This window comes from Cebus imitator, unplaced genomic scaffold (genome assembly GCF_001604975.1).
Source record: "Cebus imitator isolate Cc_AM_T3 unplaced genomic scaffold, Cebus_imitator-1.0 Scaffold87, whole genome shotgun sequence".
NCBI classification, from domain to species: domain Eukaryota; kingdom Metazoa; phylum Chordata; class Mammalia; order Primates; family Cebidae; genus Cebus; species Cebus imitator.
The window spans coordinates 1,144,287-1,164,382 of NW_016107402.1; the positions used below are offsets into that span (position 1 = coordinate 1,144,287).

Below are 20,096 nucleotides of genomic sequence, written 5' to 3' on the forward strand. Positions count from 1 at the left end.
AAAAAAATTGGCTGGGCACTGTGGTTCATGCCTATAATTCCGGCACTTTGAGAAGCCAAGGCAGGAGGATTGCTTGTGTACAGCAGATCAAGACCAGCCTGGGCAACATAGTGAGACCTGGTCTCTACGAAAACAAAAATAATCCCCAAAAAGCAAAAACCAAAATAAAGCAGCAGGGCGTGGCAGTTCATGCCTGTAATTCCAGCACTTCGGGAGGCCGAGGCGGGTGGATCACTTGAGGTCAGGAGTTCAAGACCAGCCTGACCAACATGGTGAAACCCCATCCCTACTAAAAATACAAAATTAGCCAGGTGTGGTGGCACGCACCTGTAATCTCAGCTACTTGGGAGGCTGAGGCAAGAGAATCACTTGAACCCAGGACGCAGAGGTTGCAGTGAGCGGAGATCACGCCACTGCACTCCAGCCTGGGCAACAACAGTGAAACTCCATCTCAGGGGCAGGAAAAAAAACAGAATAAAGCAACTGAATCTTCCAAATAACTTTACTCCAAATATCTAAAATGGTGTGTTGCTAGTAGCATGGTTTTAGCAACCTGTTCCAAGAACTCTACAGTATATTATATTCTGATACAAAGTGTTTGGGTATCTACTAGTCACAAGATTATCCATGCTCATAATGGCAGCTAAACACACATGGATATCTAAAAAATAATAGCAGCTACAGTTTGAAAGTGATCAAGTTATTTTCCCCCTCTGTACAGTATCTACATAGTAGACAAAACACTTTTCAACCTGGAAAGATCTTGGCAAACAGCTAAAGAACACTTACCTCTGTTCCAATTCCCGGTTGCATGCCAGAGTACACACTGTCTGGTGGAGGACCACCATACTTCCTCTGTCCTGTGGTTACATCCAGAGTATAACCAGTTCTCTCAAGCAAGGCCTAGAGATAATTATACATCTCTTTATACTTGAATACTAAATCTCACGCACAAGCATTAGTGTATTAATCTTTTCCAAAAAGTACTCCAACTTCCTAGGAGATATATTTTTATGGTTAGGTTAAAAAAAAAAAGTCAAAATTCACACTGGCTCCCCATAGATGTTTATACCAGGGAGTCTTTTCAAATAAAATGTTCTCTATCCTCAAAAAATTAGCATTAAGTCTTACCTCCTTCATGCAGCTTCTCTTATTTACTATTACTCACATCCCTCTCTTCCTACTTTCTTTTTTTTTTTTCCCCTGAGATGGAGTCCCGCTCTGTTATCCAGGCTAGAGTATACAATGGCATCATCTCAGCTCACTACAACCTTTGCCTCCAGGGTTCAAGCAATTCTCCTGCCTCAGCCTCCTGAGTAGCTGGGATTATAGGCATGTGCCACCACGCCTGGCTAATTTTTTGTATTTTTAGTAGAGACAGGGTTTCACCATGTTGGCCAGGCTGGTCAGGAACTCCTGACCTCAAGTGATCCACCTGTCTCAACCTCCCAAAGTGCTGGGATTAGAGGCCTGAGCCATCACGCCCAGCCCCCACTGTCTTTCTAGTGTACTCAAGGTCCCATAATTGAAGCTTTATTTTGTTTGATCCTTTTGTTATGGCACTCCTGCCATATCATAAGCACCACAAGAATCAGACAATCAGACAAGAATCACACAGTAGACTAAAAACATTTGGCAATTACCAAATTAGTCAAGTTTCAAAAACTATGTAAAATCTTGTTGATTACGAATCTTCCTTACATTCTATTAGGCATTAAGAGGAATCAAAGAAAAGAAGACAACGTCCTTGCTCTCAAGGAGCTTTTGTTATAATTGAGGCAACATTTACCATAAAGAGCCTACAGAACAAAACACACAATGGTAAACAAAGAAATGCAATCTATGTAGAAAAGAGAGAATTTTACAACTCAGGTTTTTTAAATTACACAGTATCAGAACTACAAGAGACTTTAGATATCATCAAGTTCAGTAAACTAGGAGTCCACAGGGATGCATGTCTTCAGCCTTCCATTCCTCCACCTTCGACTGAAACAGAGCTCTCTACTTTTAAACAGAAATAAATGCAATATAAAACAGGGGTCCTCCAACCCCTCCACCATGGACCAGTAGTGGCCTGGGCTGCATAGCAGCTGAATCCATATTTACAGCTGCTCCTCATCCTCTCTATCCTTGGCATTACTGCCTGAGCTGTGAGCTCCACCTCCTGTCAGATCAGCCGCCGCACTAGATTCTCATAGCAGCGTGAACCCTATCATGAACTGCACATACAAAGGATCTAGGCTGCAGGCTCCTTATGAGAATATAATGCCTGAAGATCTGTCACTATGTCCCAGTACGCCCAGATGGGACCATCTAGTTGCAGGAAAACAAGCTCAGGGATCCCAATGATTCTACATTATAGTGAGTTGTATAATTATTTCATTACATATTACAATGTAATAATAATAGAAATAACTTCAACACAAAATAACTATTTCAAATTAAAAAGTCTATCACAGGCCAGGCATGGTGGCTCACACCTGTAATCCCAGCACTTTGGGAGGCTGAGGTCGGCAGATTCCCTGAGGTCAGGAGTTCGAGGCCAGCCTGGCCAACACGGTGAAACCCCATCTCTACCAAAAGATAAAAAAAATTAGCTGAGTATGGTGGTGCATGCCTGTAGTCCCAGCTATTCAGGAGAGTGAGACAGGAGAATCGCTTGAACCCAGGAGACGGAGGTTGCAGTGAGTTGAGATCGCTCTACTGCACTCCGGTCTGGGCCACAGAGCAAGACTCTGTCTCAAAAACAAAACAAAACAAAAGTATATCACTACAGCAAGACAGAGTATCCATTATAAGGAATCAGGTTTACTGGTCTTTCACTAAAAGCGGTATATTTACCTTTCAAAGCTATTTATCTAAGTAACAAAATGGTAATAATAATGGCTCATGGTTATATAGTTCTTACTACATTCCAGGCATTATTCTAAGTGCTTTATATATGTTAAGTCATTTAATCCTTAAATAACTCTGTGAGGTAGTTACTATTACTATTCCCATTTTACAAATAAACTGAAGTACTGAAAATTCAAAAGGAGGAAAGCAGTTATAACAACATCTTTTTATCAAGAGAAAAGAAACAAGGTGCCTAGAAAATAACTGAACCAAGACACATTATTGGATGAATCCAAGAAACTAGCAGCAGAATCATCAATAAACATATGTCATTCAGGCCAGGCACGGTGGCTCACATCTGTAATCCCAGCACTTTGGGAGGCTGAGGTGGATGGATCCCCTGAGGTCAGGAGTTCAAGACCAGCCTGGTCAACATGGTGAAACCCTGTCTCTACTAAAAATACAAACATTAGCTGGGCACACTCGCATGCACCTGTAATCCCAGCTACTTAGGAGGCTGAAGCAAGAGAATCGCTTGAACCCTGGAGGCAGAGGTTGCAGTGAGCTGAGATCACGTCACTGCACTCCAGCCTGGACAACAGAGCAAGACTCTGTCTCTACATCATTCACGGCCATGAATAAGGGAGAATATGAATTAGGGCTTTTCGTTAAACACAATTGAGTGTTGACCCCCAAAATTATTTCATTTCTAAACACTAGTTTTTAAAAGTGAAACTCTCTAGGAAACATAGAAAGAGGCATTTGACCTCATCATTAAATGTAATTTCATCACAACTACCCAAGTCATGTTTTACCTTGATCTTCGCTTCATCAGGTCCCTTTGTGGACTCTTGCACCTTGCTCCCCTGTTTCTCTCTCTGCCTGTAGGTCTTCATAACTCCACATAAAAATGCACTTTTGTTCTAGAACAGACAAGTAATTCAATAAAAAGAATCACCAAAAATCTTTGAAGGGTCAGTTACATAATTAAATTTAAATTTCAGAAGACCAGGATTTTAACAAAGTATTTACTGATTCACTCAACAAACATCTGCACAAGTGGTTACTACGTGCCAGAGACTGGAGTGGACAGCAGTAAGGCAGTACAGACCTCAGAGAGCTTATCTTCTCCCTGGGAAAACACAGTCTTCCATCTGTTGATAAGTGACTGCATCTAGACTATCTTTGCCAGATGTCTGAAACTATTTCTCCTACCTACATTTTCCTCCAAGATAATAAAACAGGATCAGATAACCCCTAAAAGTTAAAAAGCTGAGTAACATGTAAAAACCTATAGTAACAACCATCAAAACTTGACTTTAATTTTAAGCTTTTAAAATAACTTACTACACAAAGGGGTGGGAGGAAACTTTCACTTTATACTTGTGCTTTTGAAATTCTGCCACAAGCAGATCTTTTTTTCCTTTAAACTGATTTTTAAAAGAAGAAGAGGTAGGCACAAACAAAAAAAATACCACTTCTCCACAGGAAAAAAACTAGTAAAATGATTTCAGATCATCAATTGTTCAAAGACATTTCTGAGTAATGACCTTACCTGAACATGTGATAAGTCACTTTCCTTGAACTGCTGTAGTACAGACAGAGCTCCTTCTTCATTAAATTCCCTGAGAGCATCAATTGCTCGTTCATCAAGATCGACATAAGCTACCAGTCCTAAAATTAAATTGAAAAGGGGTAACGTTATTGCAACAAAGGGGTAATCTAAATTACTGATTGTTTAATCAAGAGGTGTTATATTCAATATGAGCACTAAAAAACTATACTTTCATTTAACTACATGCATATATGAAGCTATCCAAATACTATATACAACAGTCCAGTACAGATATGCAAATAAAGATAAAATGTCAACAACCAAAAACATGAATTTCAATCTCCATATCCACAAAAGCTCCCCCGCCAAATCCTAACATCCATTTCCCACTCCCCCAAAGGTTAAGTCTTGGAAGTTAAATCTGACATACATACTGTATTACAGATTACGCATTAACAAATTTTGCTTTATATTAGAGTAATAAGAATACACTATATTTTTCAAGGATAAACCTTCAAATTACAAATGGTTACAGTTGATGCTAACCACATAAGACGTGGGGGAAAATCTGAAAACAAATTTTACTAATTCTTTCCACTCTCCAGAAAGTGTCAAAAGGCTTTCCCTCCTTAACACCAAAGATAAACTGAAATGCATTTGTTTATCTGAGCATCCACTTTGCTGCAGTCAGAATGTGGAAAGGCATAATTTTAAACTTCTACAAATGCAAGTGCAGCTTGATTTGTCAATTCTGAAAGTCACATTTGAAGGCATTCTTCGTTCTTCTGAAGTGACAAGCTGAGATTTAAAAGATGCTGTGGCATTCACAACGCTGACTGTCAAGAATGACAATCTTTTTCAAATGGCAATAAAGACTTTATGGACTTACAAGTAAACTCAACAGAAAACATATACACTGCATTTCACATATGTAGTATATTCAACTGCACACAGAACATCTAATTTTAAAATATAATTTCTTAAGTCTATTAAGTTTGTGTCATATTTATATATATGGGATATATTTCAGAATTGATCCAATGTAAAATGGAAATATTTTGTAGATTAAAACCCCCAAGTTCATATGAACATGAAAAGTGACTCCATTTTGGTAAAGCCAAAAAGAACTTTATTCCATATAGTAAATTTTAAATAAATGTAATGCCACTTCCAAAGTTACTTTGAAAAAAAGTTGCCATGATTTGTTTCAAAAGCTCAAAATGAGCATGTGTAAATAACTGGAGTTGCCTTCCTTGAATATTCCATACCACCACCCAAAGCCACAACTCAGGACACCCATCAATCCATTTTGTCAAAACAAGCCTAAGCCAAACCGTCAGCCTCTTATCGATAACAAAACACTCTACAAGAGAGCATCTCTAAGCAGATCACTGCCAATTCTCTATGGCAGAATATCACAGAAAGTTCCTGAGGAATGATTTTCAAATGAGACCATCACCCAGGAGTCATTTTTATAAGTCATTTTAATGTCTAAAATTATGCTAAGCTTCCCAGATTTAAAAATTTTTTTAAGGACAAAAAAATAAACAACTATTTATTACTACTGTACTTAAGACACATTTGTGAGTGAGACAATTCAATTCTCTCTCAGAATCTGAATAGGCACACAAAACACAGAGGAAGAAAGTTTCCATCTATGGCCCCAAAGGAGGAGGACACATTTATTTATGAACAACACTCCCTAAGGGTAAATATTTCTCTCCCTCTTTAAAACTTCAAACCACTTACAACCAACCATATTAAGATGTTCAAATTTGCTTAAGCACTTAACCATGGCACTTCTAGATTAAAAATAAAAATAAAAAATAAAAAAAGCAGCTGTTACAAACCAAACACTTCCAAATTACGGAGAGATGTGGATTTCTATTAGAAACTAGACAAGCCACAAACTCTCAAGGAGTCTAACATTTATTATGGTTTCAGACGATACAGTCTACCTATCCTCTTATTATGCCACCTAATCAGACCTAAGCTGATTTAACAATCACTTTAAGAAGCTAAAAGTAGAAAAGTAAAAGCAAAATGATGACTGATTTCGATTAAGAAAAAAATGTAAAATTCGGTATGCAGAAACATACATTTTAATGAGTGGTAAATCTAAGACAAATTGATGTGCTGTTCTGAAACAACTAAGACTGTATATTCAACACTAAGAAGGCTTCAAAATAATGAAATAAGAGTATCAAAGTCAAACCCAATATGCCTTCAATGAAGGGAAAGTAACAAACATTCAGCTCTACAGATCAGAAACAATAAGTATTATTTAACCTTAAAAATCTATAAAATTCAAAGTGGTTTGCCCTCACTTTCATAACCAGTCAGAAACAAGAAATGCATATTATACCTGTCTGAAATATTTCATCAAGTCTTTCTGCCACCTTCTGTGGGAGGCCTGCCTCTATCAGTGTCTTGTAGTGTTCTGTGTGAGTTACACTGGAAGTATCCATTGGTTCTTCCTCTTCTTTTAACTGTACCGCATTACCATTCACCTGATTAGCCATTTTATTATGCTGCTGGAAAAAATTCAGGAGCTATATTACATTAAGCCAGAAATAACTAGTTTGTAGGACAATGCATGATTTATCTAAACTAATTTGTATACATGCTAATAACCTCTACCAAAATAATTTATTCCTCCTGTGATGTATCTGACCTAAATTGGCAATAATAATCCTGTAACACCAAAGAAAATGTACATGGAAGCATTAGATCTTTAAGGAACTTCATGTACACCAGGTAAAATAAAGGCTTTAATTTACTGAAGGTAGAATTTCTGATTAAAAAACGCAGCTGTTCTGTCCTGGTGAAAAGATCAACAAATCACTACAAAACCCTAAAAGCCCCTCAGCTCTCAGTTCTTACACAGTTTTTAAAAGTTTTGGTTTAAAAACAGAATGAACACCCACAGACCACTTAATCAAGATTTAAGGACTTTCAAATTTTCCTGGCTCTGCTTCAAATACAGTATCGGTGTGAAATAAGTGCCCTGCTGTCTCTAGTTCAACATGCTGGTGGTTTGGGGTTTCTCCATCTCACTTAATACAAAACAAAACAAAAAAAAAAAAAACAACTTGACATTAATTTTTGTTCTAAGATTAATTTGCTATTCCCATTCACAGATTTAAAAGAAAAAATGACCAAGTTTAAAAGCTAAGCAATTGTTTTAAATCCACATAAAATACTAAGTGAGCTATAGTTTCGGTTGCTTCTCAAAAAAAATGAGTACATGTTGAAATTTTCGTATCAGTAAAATAAAGATGTAAAAACATACTGAAGAATGGACAACTAACTTCTGCCAAGTATTTCAACAAATGTTACCTAATTAGGCTAAACTTCAGATTTCTCAGATTAACCTACCAAAAATAATTTTGTACATTCAGTCTGTAGGTAATGCTGAAATGGACTGATTCCCTGAAGAGAGAGAGAGTAAATAATAAGCCATACAAGGCCAGTCTGTATTCTGCCTCAAAAGATAGGGAATTAAAGCGCATTTGTCTGTAGTGAAATTATAATGTGATGAAGATAATAGGCAGCAGAACAAGACAACTGCAACACATACTAAATAAAAGACATAAAGGTGGATCTCAAGAAAAAGCCTACTTTTCTTGATGAAACTCAAGATACCTAGTCATATATAAAGAAAATACAAGTCTCCTACAAAGCACTAAGACACATAAGATAACCACAATTCCAGACTGCTTATCAAACATTGTGCAAATGCACCACGTGCAGTTTTCTGGCTTAAAACAACTTCTTTTCACTTCAAAGTCCACTGATACTTAGTTGAAGTTAATGAGGGAGGGAGGAAGACCAAGAGGGGAAGGAGGTAACAGAGAATAGGAAGAAGAAAGGAAAATGCAAAGGGTTACTCTGAAAATGAGGTAAACATGACTCCTCATGATTACAAAACACTATTAAGACTCGATAGCCCTTAATAGACGCAGACTGTGGTCAAATTCTGGGTGGATGTTTCTCAAGGCAAGCTTCAAATTCTGATGAACTAGCAAAAACGGAAACATTCGAAACTGTCACACTTTTGATCAAGAAACTGTATCATGTGAGATGAATACGTTTACTGATTAACACAACCTATTTCTATAAAGATGCATCCTAAAACCCAAAACCTCTGTGCGAACATATAGTTCTTTTTTCCCAGGCTCCCCCATCCCCAAATATTACCTTAAGATCATCAGAACTCAAAAGTTCTCAGTAGCACAAGACCCTTACAGCATTGCACCTAAGAATACTATTAGTTACTGAAAAGAGGCAAATTTTTAACAGAAAAGTTCAATGAACATCTGTTAAGGTGGGGTTTTTAAGTATGTGTAAAGCAAAAAGACAAGTTCTGTATTAAGCACAAGACAGAAATATTTATGCCTACCATTTCATTGCAAAGGCTCTACAAGTTGATACTGAAATTGCTTAAAATTTTCAAAAAGTTTGTAACTTTAACAAAAAAACTGTAAAATAATTAGATTCCAGAAAATAAAACCTTCGGATCAAGGAAAGCCCTCTCTCTTCAAGCCAAATACAAAGTGCTCATTTTAAAGACTTATGTCATATGAGACCATTGAAACTCAGGTCAATTCAACACAATGCCACACAGCCAAACCATATTTCTGGATGCAGCAAATATACTAAAGTGACTGGAGTCATTTGATCTAATCATTTTTGCAAAAAAATCTAAGATGCATCAGTGAGGAAAACCAAAGCTCCAATCAATTATTCAAAGGAAATGCTATCAAAGCATGAAAAAAAAAAAAAAAAAAAAAGGAGACTTTTAAAGATTTTAAAGGGCTGCTGGGAGATTCGGGATGACAGCAGTAACTCCTCCCTGACTTTTTCTCAACCTCTCTGTGAAAATTCTTTATATTAAGAGAAGGGCTTTAAAAGAACCGACGAAATGAAAACTAACGGTTATCTCATGCTTTCGGAGTGTCGAGCTCTCATCCTACGACTGACTGACTCATGAGAGATCAATTCAGCCACTTGAGGACTGCAAAAATCTCAAACAGGTAGCGTGAAAGGACCGAACCTTCCAAGAAGCCCTTGGCTTTTTAAAAAATTTGGCAAAACGGTTACTACCGTGTAAGAAAAAGGACCGCCTTTCCAATTTGGTGCGCCTCTGACAGTCTCAGAATTATTCATTTCAGGCGCCGCTCGGAGCCTGAGTTCCACAGCCTCTAGTAGTCATTTTTTCCTTCAAATCTCAGCTCGCGGCATGCAGAATGTGGGAGGGGAAGGGAGGGAGGCTTCCCACACAAATCGGCCTTTCGGTTTCTGCTCACACAAAACTTTTCTCCCGGCTCAGATAACCCTGGGATTTGCACCCCGCCTTCCGCCCCCATCACCCCCTCACCCCCTCAGGCCCGTCCGGAGAGTCAGCACATCCCACTCGGCGCTAGGCCGGCAGCGGCGGGAGTGAAGCGCCTCCGGTGGGGAGAAGCGACAGGGCCGCGGGCGCCTCAGGCCCTTCGCGGGGTCCGGCCGCATGGAGCGGCGGGCGGAGGCGGGAAAAGCACGGCCGGCCCCGGCAGGCCGCACGGAGAGCGGCCGGCGGGCCGCACCGCGGGCCGCGGGCTGGAGGGGTGTGGAGAGGAAGAGCGAGGACAAGAGGCGTCTTGGCCGGGCTAGGCCACAGCCGCGCTGCCGGACGAGACCGAAGCTGCCCCCAGCCGGTCCCCACCCCCACCCCGGGGCCTCGGAGCGCAAACGAAACCGGACCCGGCGCGGAGCCCAGGCTGGGCTGAGTCTGGTCGGATCGGGGCTCCCGGCCCCTCCCCCCACGGGCCGGCGCAAGACTCACCAGGGCAGAGCAGGGGCCGGCGGCCGGGCCCGTGAGAATCAGCGCGAGGCGCTTTGAAAACGACTAGAAATGGCGCGCGCGCCACCCCCTCCCCCCCCTCATGGACAGAGACGCGATCCCGGCAGCACGCGGGGTTTCCCGGAACTGCTTCCAGGGACTCCGAGCTGAGGGGCAATCGCTTGGCGAGGCGGCCTGACAGGCAGCTCAAAGAACCAATAGTACCTAGGCAAAGCGGACCACGCCGAACGACTCGAGAGCCAATCGATGAAGCTGTCGGCTGAACCAATGAGGGTGCTCAGCGCCGCTGGCTACGGCGCCTCCGGGGCGGGGGCAGGCACACAAAGGGGTCTGTGGTGGAAGCCCTTGGTGGCGGCGAGGTTTGGGGGCACTGGGTCCTGGGTGGCCGAGGCTCCTCCCTCTTCGTCTGCCGCGGTTGCGAGGCCGAAAATCTAGGCCTTGCGCCGCGTGGCCGCCTCCGGAGCCCCGCCCCCTACGGTCAGCGCCGGCCCCGTTCGGCCATGGCGCTCGCGTCCCGCCGCGGCCGCGCTTAGTCCCTGAGTCCTCCCTCGCACCCACACGGCCGGCTTTCGCCCCAGACACGCCTATAGCCACGCGTTCGGGCCTCTTTCGGTCATCTTTTCGCCTCTAGTGAGCACACGATTTTTTTTTTTTTTTACTCCAAATAGATATTTATTTTTATTGCATTTTAGGTTTGGGGGTACATGTGAAGAACATGCAAGATTGTTGCATAGGTACACACATGGCAGTGTGATTTGCTGCCTTCCTCCCCATCACGTATATCTGGCATTTCTCCCCATGCTCTCTCTCCCCAACTCCCCACCCCCGGCTGTCTCTCCCCTATTTCCCCCCAACAGACCCCAATGTGTGATGCTCCTCTCCCTGCGTCCATGTGTTCTTATTGTTCAACACCCACCTATGAGTGAGAACATGCGGTGTTTGATTTTCTGTTGTCAGTTTGCTGAGAATGATGGTTTCCAGGTTCATGCATGTCCCTACAAAGGACACGAACTCCTCATTTTTTATGGCTACATAGTATTCCATGGTGTATATCTGCCACATTTTCCCTGTCCAGTCTATCATCCATGGGCATTTGGGTTGGTTCCAAGTCGTGAGCACACGATTTAAGGATGATTTGGTTCATCGTTTTGCTGAGGATTTTGTCTAGAAAATCATCCATTGATTTTCTAGATCAGAGAAATGCCTCTTTCCCTCCCTGGCTCCAGTCCACACATCGTTGGTGGCAGCTCAGACTGTGAGGGAAATCGTTAAAATGACTCAAGAGCAACGTGTAGCACAAGTGATAAAGCAGGAACCTTTTCCCCACAGGATTTGAAGCTACTTGATATTCATAAAATAGAGCAGATATATCCATCTCTGAAACCAAAAGAGCCATGCAGGGGAAAGGGGTCATTCCCAAAGGACACTATGATTCTTGCTGGTCCTAAACCTATTTCTCACCTGCCATTCTTACTGATTTGTTCCCTGTCCTCTCCTTAGTCGAAACGTGTCTCCTCCCACAGGAACCTTCCAAACTCATTTCTGTAGTGCCAGCCCTTTTTTCTCAACCCCAAACTCCAGTGCCCACCCGCAGGGAGTGGAGAAAGTCAAGCAGTGGTCTGCAGGATTTCCAGATGCACTTAAGGATGACTGAATTTCTCAGAACCGGTAAACCTAGATCTAATTATTTAAAACAGGCCGGACGCAGTACCTTACACCTGTAATCCCGGCCCTTTGGGAGGCAGAGGCCTGTGGATCAGTCAGGAGTTCGAGACCAGCCTGACCAACATGGTGAAACCCCGTCTCTACTAAAAATACAAAAATTAGCCAGGTGTGGTGGCATGTGTCTGTAATCCCAGATACTCCAGAGGCTGAGGAAGGAGGATAGCTTGAACCTGGGAGGCAGAGGTTGCAGCGAGCTGAGATCACACCACTGCACTCCGGCCTGGGCAACAAGAGCGAAACTCCATCTCAAACAAAAAAAAAAAAAAAAGAAAAGAAAGAAAACGACTACCATGTGCCCAGTAAATCTCTGGGAGATCCAAGTTTTGTGTTATGGGGTGTGAGCCTTACAGAAATGCTGGGAGTTATAAGCCAGGTGCAGTAGCTCATGCCTGTAATTCCAGCACTTAGGGAGGCGGAGACTGGTGGATCACTTGAGCCCAGGAGTTCAAGACCAGCCTGGCCAACACGGTGAAACCCTGTCTCTACTAAAAATACAAAAATCAGCTGGGCGTGGTGGCGTGTGCCTGTAATTCCAGCTACTCGGGAGGCTGAGAAGGGAGAATCGCTTGAATCTGGGAGGCAGAGGTGGCAGTGAGTCGAGATAGCACCACTGCACTCCATCCTGGGCAACAACAGCAAAGCTTTGTCACAAAAAAAAGAGAGAGAGAAAGAGAAAGGAAAGGAAAAGGAAAGAGGAGAGATGCTGGGAGTCTTTAAGTAAAAACATTAAGTGATGAATATCAATTTAGGAACAGAGTCCTGGGAGGGCATTGTAAAAGTAAGGGAGGACCCTGAAGCTTAAAATTTTTTTTTTTTTTTTTTTTTTTTTTTGAGACGGAGTTTCGCTCTTGTTACCCAGGCTGGAGTGCAATGGCGCGATCTCGGCTCACCGCAACCTCCGCCTCCTGGGTTCAGGCAATTCTGCCTCAGCCTCCCGAGTAGCTGGGATTACAGGCATGCACCACCATGCCCAGCTAATTTTTTGTATTTTTAGTAGAGACGGGGTTTCACCGTGTTGACCAGGATGGTCTCGATCTCTTGACCTCGTGATCCACTCGCCTCGGCCTCCCAAAGTGCTGGGATTACAGGCGTGAGCCACCGCGCCCGGCAACTTTTTTTTTAATAGAGACATGGGCGGTGCAGAGGGGATCTCGCTATGTTGCCCAGGCCAGTCTTGAACTCCTGGCCTCAAGTGATCCTTCTGCTTTGGCCTCCCAAAGTGCTGAGATTACAAGCACCCAGCCTGAAGCTTAAATTTTACTAGCTTCACATAAATCTACCTCTAGCACCATAATTCTTAACCTATTTTGTGCCATTTGGAAGTCTGGTAAAAGCTATGAATCTCTTCTCAGTTTTTAAATGCATAAAATAAAATACATAGCAATACAGGATAAACCATTTATATTGAAATACAATTAGGAAATATATGTTAAAAACACAGTTGTAATATAGTAAGCTTTTTCTTTTTAATTTGTTTTTTTAAGATGGCTCAATTTATCACCCAGGCTGGAGTGCAGTGGCGCAATTTGGGCTCACTGCAACCTCTGCCTCCAGGGCTCAAGTGATCCTCTGACTTCAGCCTCCCTAGTTAGTGGCTTGTAGGAACTATAAGCACTGGCCACCATGCTGGGCTAATTTTTTTTTTTTTTTTCCCAGAGACGGGTTTCACCATGTTACCCATGTTACCTAGGCAAGAAATTTTTCTTTGTTAACACAATAAATATTAAGATCGTAGAGCAGGTCTAATAACTACAGAAATTGTAAAGTAATAAGATATTTCAAAAAAATCCATAGCTCTAATAAAGTGATATGAAAATGATTTCTATTGGTGACAGAGGGAAAGGTATTGCTACTGTGGTATGTCTACATTCACAATGGGGAAAAATGCTAAATTTCAGTTAGATGTTAGAGAAAACAAATATGTTATTTTTTTTCCCCATTCAAGTTAAAGTACCCCTTGCTTCCATTCAGAGACTCCTTTAAGTTCATTGATGATATTTTTGTTTTTGTTTTTGAGACAGTCTCACTTTGTCCCCCAGACTGGAGTGCAGTGGTGCAGTCTTGGCTCAAAACAACTTCCACCTCCTGGGTTCAAGCGATTCTCCTACCTCAGCCTCCTGAGTACCTGAGATTACAGGTGCCTGCCATGACATCCGGCTAATTTTTGTATTTTGAGTAGACACAGGGTTTCACCATGTTGTCCAGGCTGGTTGGTCTCAAACTCCTGACCTCAAGTGATCCACTCACCTCAGCCTCCCAAAGTGTTGAGATTACAGGTGTGAGCCACTGCGCCTGGCCTAGATAGGTAATTTAAAATGATTCTATCATTCAGTATTTTCTGGGATAACATTTCAAATGTTCTGCTACTTAGTCATTAAAGGTATACTCACATTTCAGACCACATATCTTGATTTTTTTACTTGGAAAGAAAATTGCTGTGTAAATACAGATATTCATGAATTTGGTATTCCACAAATATGTGTTGCATGCCTCCATATAAAAATCATGAGTTAAGAGTAGGGTAGGCTGGGCAGTGGCTCACGCCCAGCCATTTTTTTTGTGTGTATTTTTGGGAGGCCGAGGCAGGCAGACCATAAAGTCAAGAGATCGAGACTATCCTGGCCAACATGGTGAAACCCCATCTCTAACAACAACAACAAAAAAAATTATCTGGGCATGGTGGCACACACCTGTATTCCCAGCTATTTGGGAAGCTGAGGCAGGAGAATCGCTTGAACCCCGGAGGCGGAGGTTGCAGTGAGCCAGGATTGCGCCACTGCATTCCAGCTTGGCAAGACAGCAACACTCCATCTCAAAAAAAAAAAAAAAAAAAATGTTGCTAAGGGGAGCTCCAGCTATACCCCATAATTTGTGAAGTTAAGTAACAGTGCAACCAGACACTTCCACATCTCTTCCCTGTTACAGACCAAATCTGTTGTCTGAGCTGTTATGTCAATGAATACACTGATGCTTCTTTTTTTTTTTTTGAGACGGAGTTTCACTCATGTTACCCAGGCTGGAGTGCAATGGCGCGATCTCGGCTCACCGCAACCTCCGCCTCCTGGGTTCAGGCAATTCTCCTGCCTCAGCCTCCTGAGTAGCTGGGATTACAGGCACGCACCACCATGCCCAGCTAATGTTTTGTATTTTTAGTAGAGACGGGGTTTCACCATGTTGACCAGGATGGTCTCGATCTCTTGACCTCGTGATCCACCCGCCTCGGCCTCCCAAAGTGCTGGGATTACAGGCGTGAGCCACCGCGCCCGGCCGACTGATGCTTCTTATAACAATTATAGGGGCCAAGTGTGGTGGCTCACGCCTGTAATCCCAGCACTTTGGGAGGCCCAGGTGGGCAGATGTCCTGAGCTTAGGAGCTCAAGACCAGCCTGGGCAACATGGTGAAACCCCATTTCTACAAAAAATACGAAAATTGTGGCTCACACCTTCAATACCAACACTTTGGGAGACTGAGGTAGTTAGATCACCTGAGGTCAAAAGTTTGAGACCAGCTTAGCCAACATGGGAGAACCCTGTCTCTACTAAAAATACAAAAATTAGCTGGGCATGGTGGCTTGCACCTGTAGTTCCAGATACTTGGGGGGCTGAGGCACAAGAAGCACTTGAATCTGGGAGGCGGAGATTGCAGTAAGCTGAGATTGCGTCACTGCACTCCGGCTTAGGTGACAAAGCAAGAATCTACCTAAAATAAAAACAAGACAAACAAAAAAAAAAATAGAATCATTTTCATTATTTTATTATCTTTAAAGCACTTTGCAAAATGGTGGAGTTCCAACCAAGACTGACCAGCACTTAAGCTGTTTGTGTTCCATTTTACCTCCTAAGATGACAGTCATGTGGATGACTTGCAATGGCTTGTAGTCAGCTTACCTCAAGATCTTATTGCATGTCTGCTTTATCATCATTTTTTTTTTTTTTTTGAGACGGAGTCTTGCCCTGTTGCCCAGGCTAGAGTGCAGTGGCTCGATCTCGGCTCACTGCAACCTGTCTCCCAGGTTCAAGCAATTTGCTTGCCTCAGCCTCCCAAATAGCTGAGACTACAGGTGCATGCCACCAAGCCCAGCTAACTTTTTGTATTTTTTAAGTAGAGATACCACCACCATGTTTTAGGCTGGTCATGAACTCCTGAGCTCAGGCAATCTGCCAGATTCAGCCTCCCAAAGTGCTGGGATTACAGGCATGAGCCACCGTGCCCAGCCTGTCATCTTTTTAATAATTTTTTTTTTGAGACAGACTCTTGCTTTGTCACCCAGGCTGGAGGGTCTTAGATGGGTCACGTTACTTCTGAAAGCCTTCATCCTCTTTCCAGAAGACCTCACCAGGTGCACTAATGACAGAATTTCTACAGTTCTTTTAACGAGTACTGGTCAGGCACGGTGGCCCACAGCCTGTAATCCCAGCACTTTGGGAGACCGAGGGGCTGATCACTTGAGGCCAGGAGTTCAAGACCTGCCTGGCCTACATAGCGAAACCTCATCTCTACTAAAAATACTAAAACTTAGCCGGGCATGATGGTGGGCATCTGTAATCCCGGTTACCCAGGAGGCTGAGGCACAATAATCAGCTTGAACTGGGAGGCAGAGGTTGCAGTGAGCCATGATTTGTGCCGCTACACTCCACCCTGGGTGACAGAGCAAGACTCTGTCTCCTTAAAAAAAAAAAAAAAAAGAAAAGAAAAAGCAGCTTGGTGTGGTAACCATCAGAAATAGTCACCAGCCCTGCTGAAGGGAATAAAGTTTGTGTATATTCTCCTTATTTATTTTATTGTTGCCTGCTTATTTTAGGTCAAACATTTTCTGGGGGTTGAAGACACAACAGTGAGCAAGACAGTGACTTCTTCAAGGATATTAAAGTTTAATGGCAGAGACAAAAAAGTAAACAGGCAATTACAAAACCGGGATAAAGTGCTTTGATTGGGATAAACCCAGGGAAAACAGAAAAGGAACACCTGATCCAGTCTTACAGGATTGAGAAAGGTTTCCTAAAGCAAGTTAGGTTTGAGACCTGAAGGCTGAGTAGGAGTTGGCCAGAAGAGTGGAGAGAAAGAGATGCAGCTTGGAGGGCTGCAAGTGCAGGGAAAGAGGAGGGAGCCAGAGCTGGGGAGAGGAGAGCGGCAGAGGCCAGACCATGAATGACCTCCTCAGAAATCACACTAAAAAAGGTTCACTGTTTGCTGCTGGCAATGGGAGGCATGACAGGGCTTTACACAGAAGAGTGGCATGAAGGGATTTGCCTTTCAGAAAGATTGTTCTAGCAGAAAGGGAGAACAGACTGACGGGAATCAAAATAGAAAAGAGGAGACTCATTAGGAGGTCGTTTCAGTGAGATGTGGCCCAGTGATGGTCTGAATAATTGCTGCTAATATTTTGAGCCCCGTGGTCTCATTTAATCTTTGCAACTCTATGAGGTAGACATAATTACTCCCATTTGCGGATGGGGAATCCAAGGAACAGAAAAGCTAAATAATTGCCCAAAGTCACATGGTAATAATGGGTGGCAGTAGAGAGAGCGAGGTAGAAGGATCTGAGAAATATTTAGGGAGTGGTATGGGCATGACTGGATGCATAGTTACATTTGTTAGCGATTTGGGGAGGGTGGCTAAATGCAAAGGAGTTGTATGATATGCAAGTTTCTAGTTTGGATAAGTGGGCAATGATTGTGTTAGGAACAGAGGAGAAGCAGACAGGGGTAGGGGGAAAAGTGGCAAGTTGAGTTTAGGGTGATTTCAAGATGTCTGGGTAATTTCCTATTATAATTTTTTAAACTTAGTTTTGTTATTGTTCATGCTTTGATGGGTAATTTCCAAGCGGAGCTGTCCAGAAAGCAGCTACAAGGGCTGGTGTGAAACTATGCCAGATTTTGGTAACATCCACCTCAATCTCTCCCAAAAGGAAAAATAAAACCACCTTTCTTTTAGAGAAGCTGAAAATAATATAAACTTTGGAAAGGAAGCATTTAGAAAAACAGATCATGCAATGGGATTTCCCACAGACCCATTTTAGGTCATTACAGGGTAATTTTCTCCCATTAATTCTACCCCTCAGCTATTTTTCACTAACGATCTTAACAGTCTTTTAGTCTCTTGAAGTCTCCTATAGATAAGCAGGGCCCACATCTGCTACTTTACAGCAGAGGTGGGTATCTAACAACAGCTTCCAAAGAGTCCATTTCTCCCAGGGCATGGGAACTCCTTTGGCAGCTACACTAACTTCTGAAACACTAGGGAACCATTTAACAAATTATCATTTCGGAGGATGTCCTAATGGTCTGGAAACACAGCCCTAACCTACCTCTAGGCTCTTAGAGAACAGTTCACACAGAAAGAAATTTGCTCAATAATAACAATGGCAAGATATTAACATATCAAATACTCTTAGAGGGAGGCTCTTGAGCTACACTTCTCCAGGTGAATTAGTATTTTCCCTTAACTTTCCTTCCCAGCAATGAAAAATGCTGAACATGTAGTAAGAAGAGAGTTTTTTTGTTTTTGTTTTTAAGAGATGAGATCTTGCTCTACAGCCTCAAACTCAGCCTCAGCCTCCCAAGTAGTTGGGACTACAGGCATACGCCACCACGCCTAGCTAAGAGTTTATACATATACACTTTTGGCTGCTCTATAGACAGAGCAGGGCTAACCCATAGGCAGAGTGGCCCAGAGTAGCCTAAATAATATTTTGAGGCCAGGCATGGTGGCTCATAACTGTAAGCCAGCACTTTAGAAGGCTGACTTGGATCACTTGAGCCCGAGTTTGAGACCAGCCTGGGCAACATATGGAGACTCCATCTCTAAAAAAATTAAGGAAGAATTAGTTGGGTGTAGTGGCACACACCTGTGGTCCCAGCTACTCGGGAGGCTGAGGTGGGGAGGATCACTTGGGCCTGGGGAGGTTGAGGTTGCAGTGAGCCATGATCATGCCACTGCATTCTAGCCTGGGTGAAAAAAAGAGACGCTGTCTCAAAAAAAAAAAAAAAAAAAATGTTGCTAAGGGGAGCTCCAGCTATACCCCATAATTTGTGAAGTTAAGTAACAGTGCAACCAGACACTTCCACATCTCTTCCCTGTTACAGACCAAATCTGTTGTCTGAGCTGTTATGTCAATGAATACACTGATGCTTCTTTTTTTTTTTTNAAAAAAAAAAAAAAAACCCAGAAAAAAAAGTTTTTTGATAAAAATTTCTCTTCTTTGCAAGTCTTGGCTACCGGATTAAAAACTTTTCTGTCATATTTATATTTTTCCTCAATATAAAGCACTTCCATCCCTAACTTTGCCTAAGCTGGCTATCCATTTAAAAAAAGATTCCATGAGAGAAAATTACTTCTAAGTAATTTGAAAATTGTGGCCACACCCTGGTAATACCTAATCACAGCTTTAGGCAGACTGTACTATGTCACCAATAGAGAGCCTTTGTTTCTAAAAGGTGTTTCTGTTCTAGGAACCCAATCCGATAAAAACTGTTTTAGTATTTTTTAATTTTTCCTAATTATTTTCTTTTCATCAGAGCAGTTGCCGGATGTTTTAGTATTTTTTATGTGTGTGTGTGTGAGAGAGAGAGAGACAGAGTCTTGCTCTGTCGTCCAGGCTGGGGTGCACTGGTGCTCAGCTTGCTGCAACCACTGCCTCCTAGGTTCAAGCGATTCTCCTGCCTCAGCCTCCGGAGTAGCAGGGATTACAGGCGTGTGCCACCACACCCGGCTAATTTTTGTATTTTTACTGGAGATGGGTTTTCACCATATTGGCTAGGCTGATCTTGAACTCCAGACCTTAGGTGATCCACCCGCCTCAATCTCCCAAAGTGCTGGGATTAAAGGTGTGAGCCACCGTGCCTGGCCTTAGTATTCTTAATGAATACTCCAAAATATCTCCTTAAAGCAATAAGGCCTTCTCTCATCTTTGTTTTTGGATTTCTTTTTTCATTCCCCAAAGCTAGTAAGTCACCCATACCAGATATTTCCATGTTGCTTTTGTCACCAGCATAACCTTCATAGGAAACTGCCTAGGTTTTTTCATCTTCCCAAGATATGCCAATATACAGAGGGCTCAAGATACTGTATTCCCAAATTCCTACAAGAACGTCTGTAAAATATCTGTACGTCTGTACAAAATGCATCAGTGTAAA

At 42.4% G+C, this 20,096-nt stretch overlaps 1 protein-coding gene across 6 annotated transcripts in view; it reads right to left on the minus strand.

The window, feature by feature from the left end:
* Window positions 1-10,368, minus strand: part of HNRNPR (heterogeneous nuclear ribonucleoprotein R) — a 33,816-nt gene extending 23,448 nt beyond the window's left edge. For 2 of the 6 annotated variants that reach the window (XM_017534511.2, XM_017534513.2), the window contains exons 1-5: window positions 10,218-10,368; window positions 6,756-6,924; window positions 4,391-4,509; window positions 3,651-3,758; window positions 790-903 (exon numbers count right to left, since the gene is read on the minus strand). In XM_017534511.2, coding sequence (XP_017390000.1) covers window positions 790-903; window positions 3,651-3,758; window positions 4,391-4,509; window positions 6,756-6,912 — 498 coding nt within the window. In that variant the 5' untranslated portion in view covers window positions 6,913-6,924; window positions 10,218-10,368. The remainder of the gene's footprint in view (window positions 1-789; window positions 904-3,650; window positions 3,759-4,390; window positions 4,510-6,755; window positions 6,925-10,217) is intronic. The other 4 variants (XM_017534512.2, XM_017534514.2, XM_017534515.2 and 1 more) reach the window with 3 other exon arrangements.
* Between the last annotated feature and the right edge of the window lie 9,728 nt (window positions 10,369-20,096).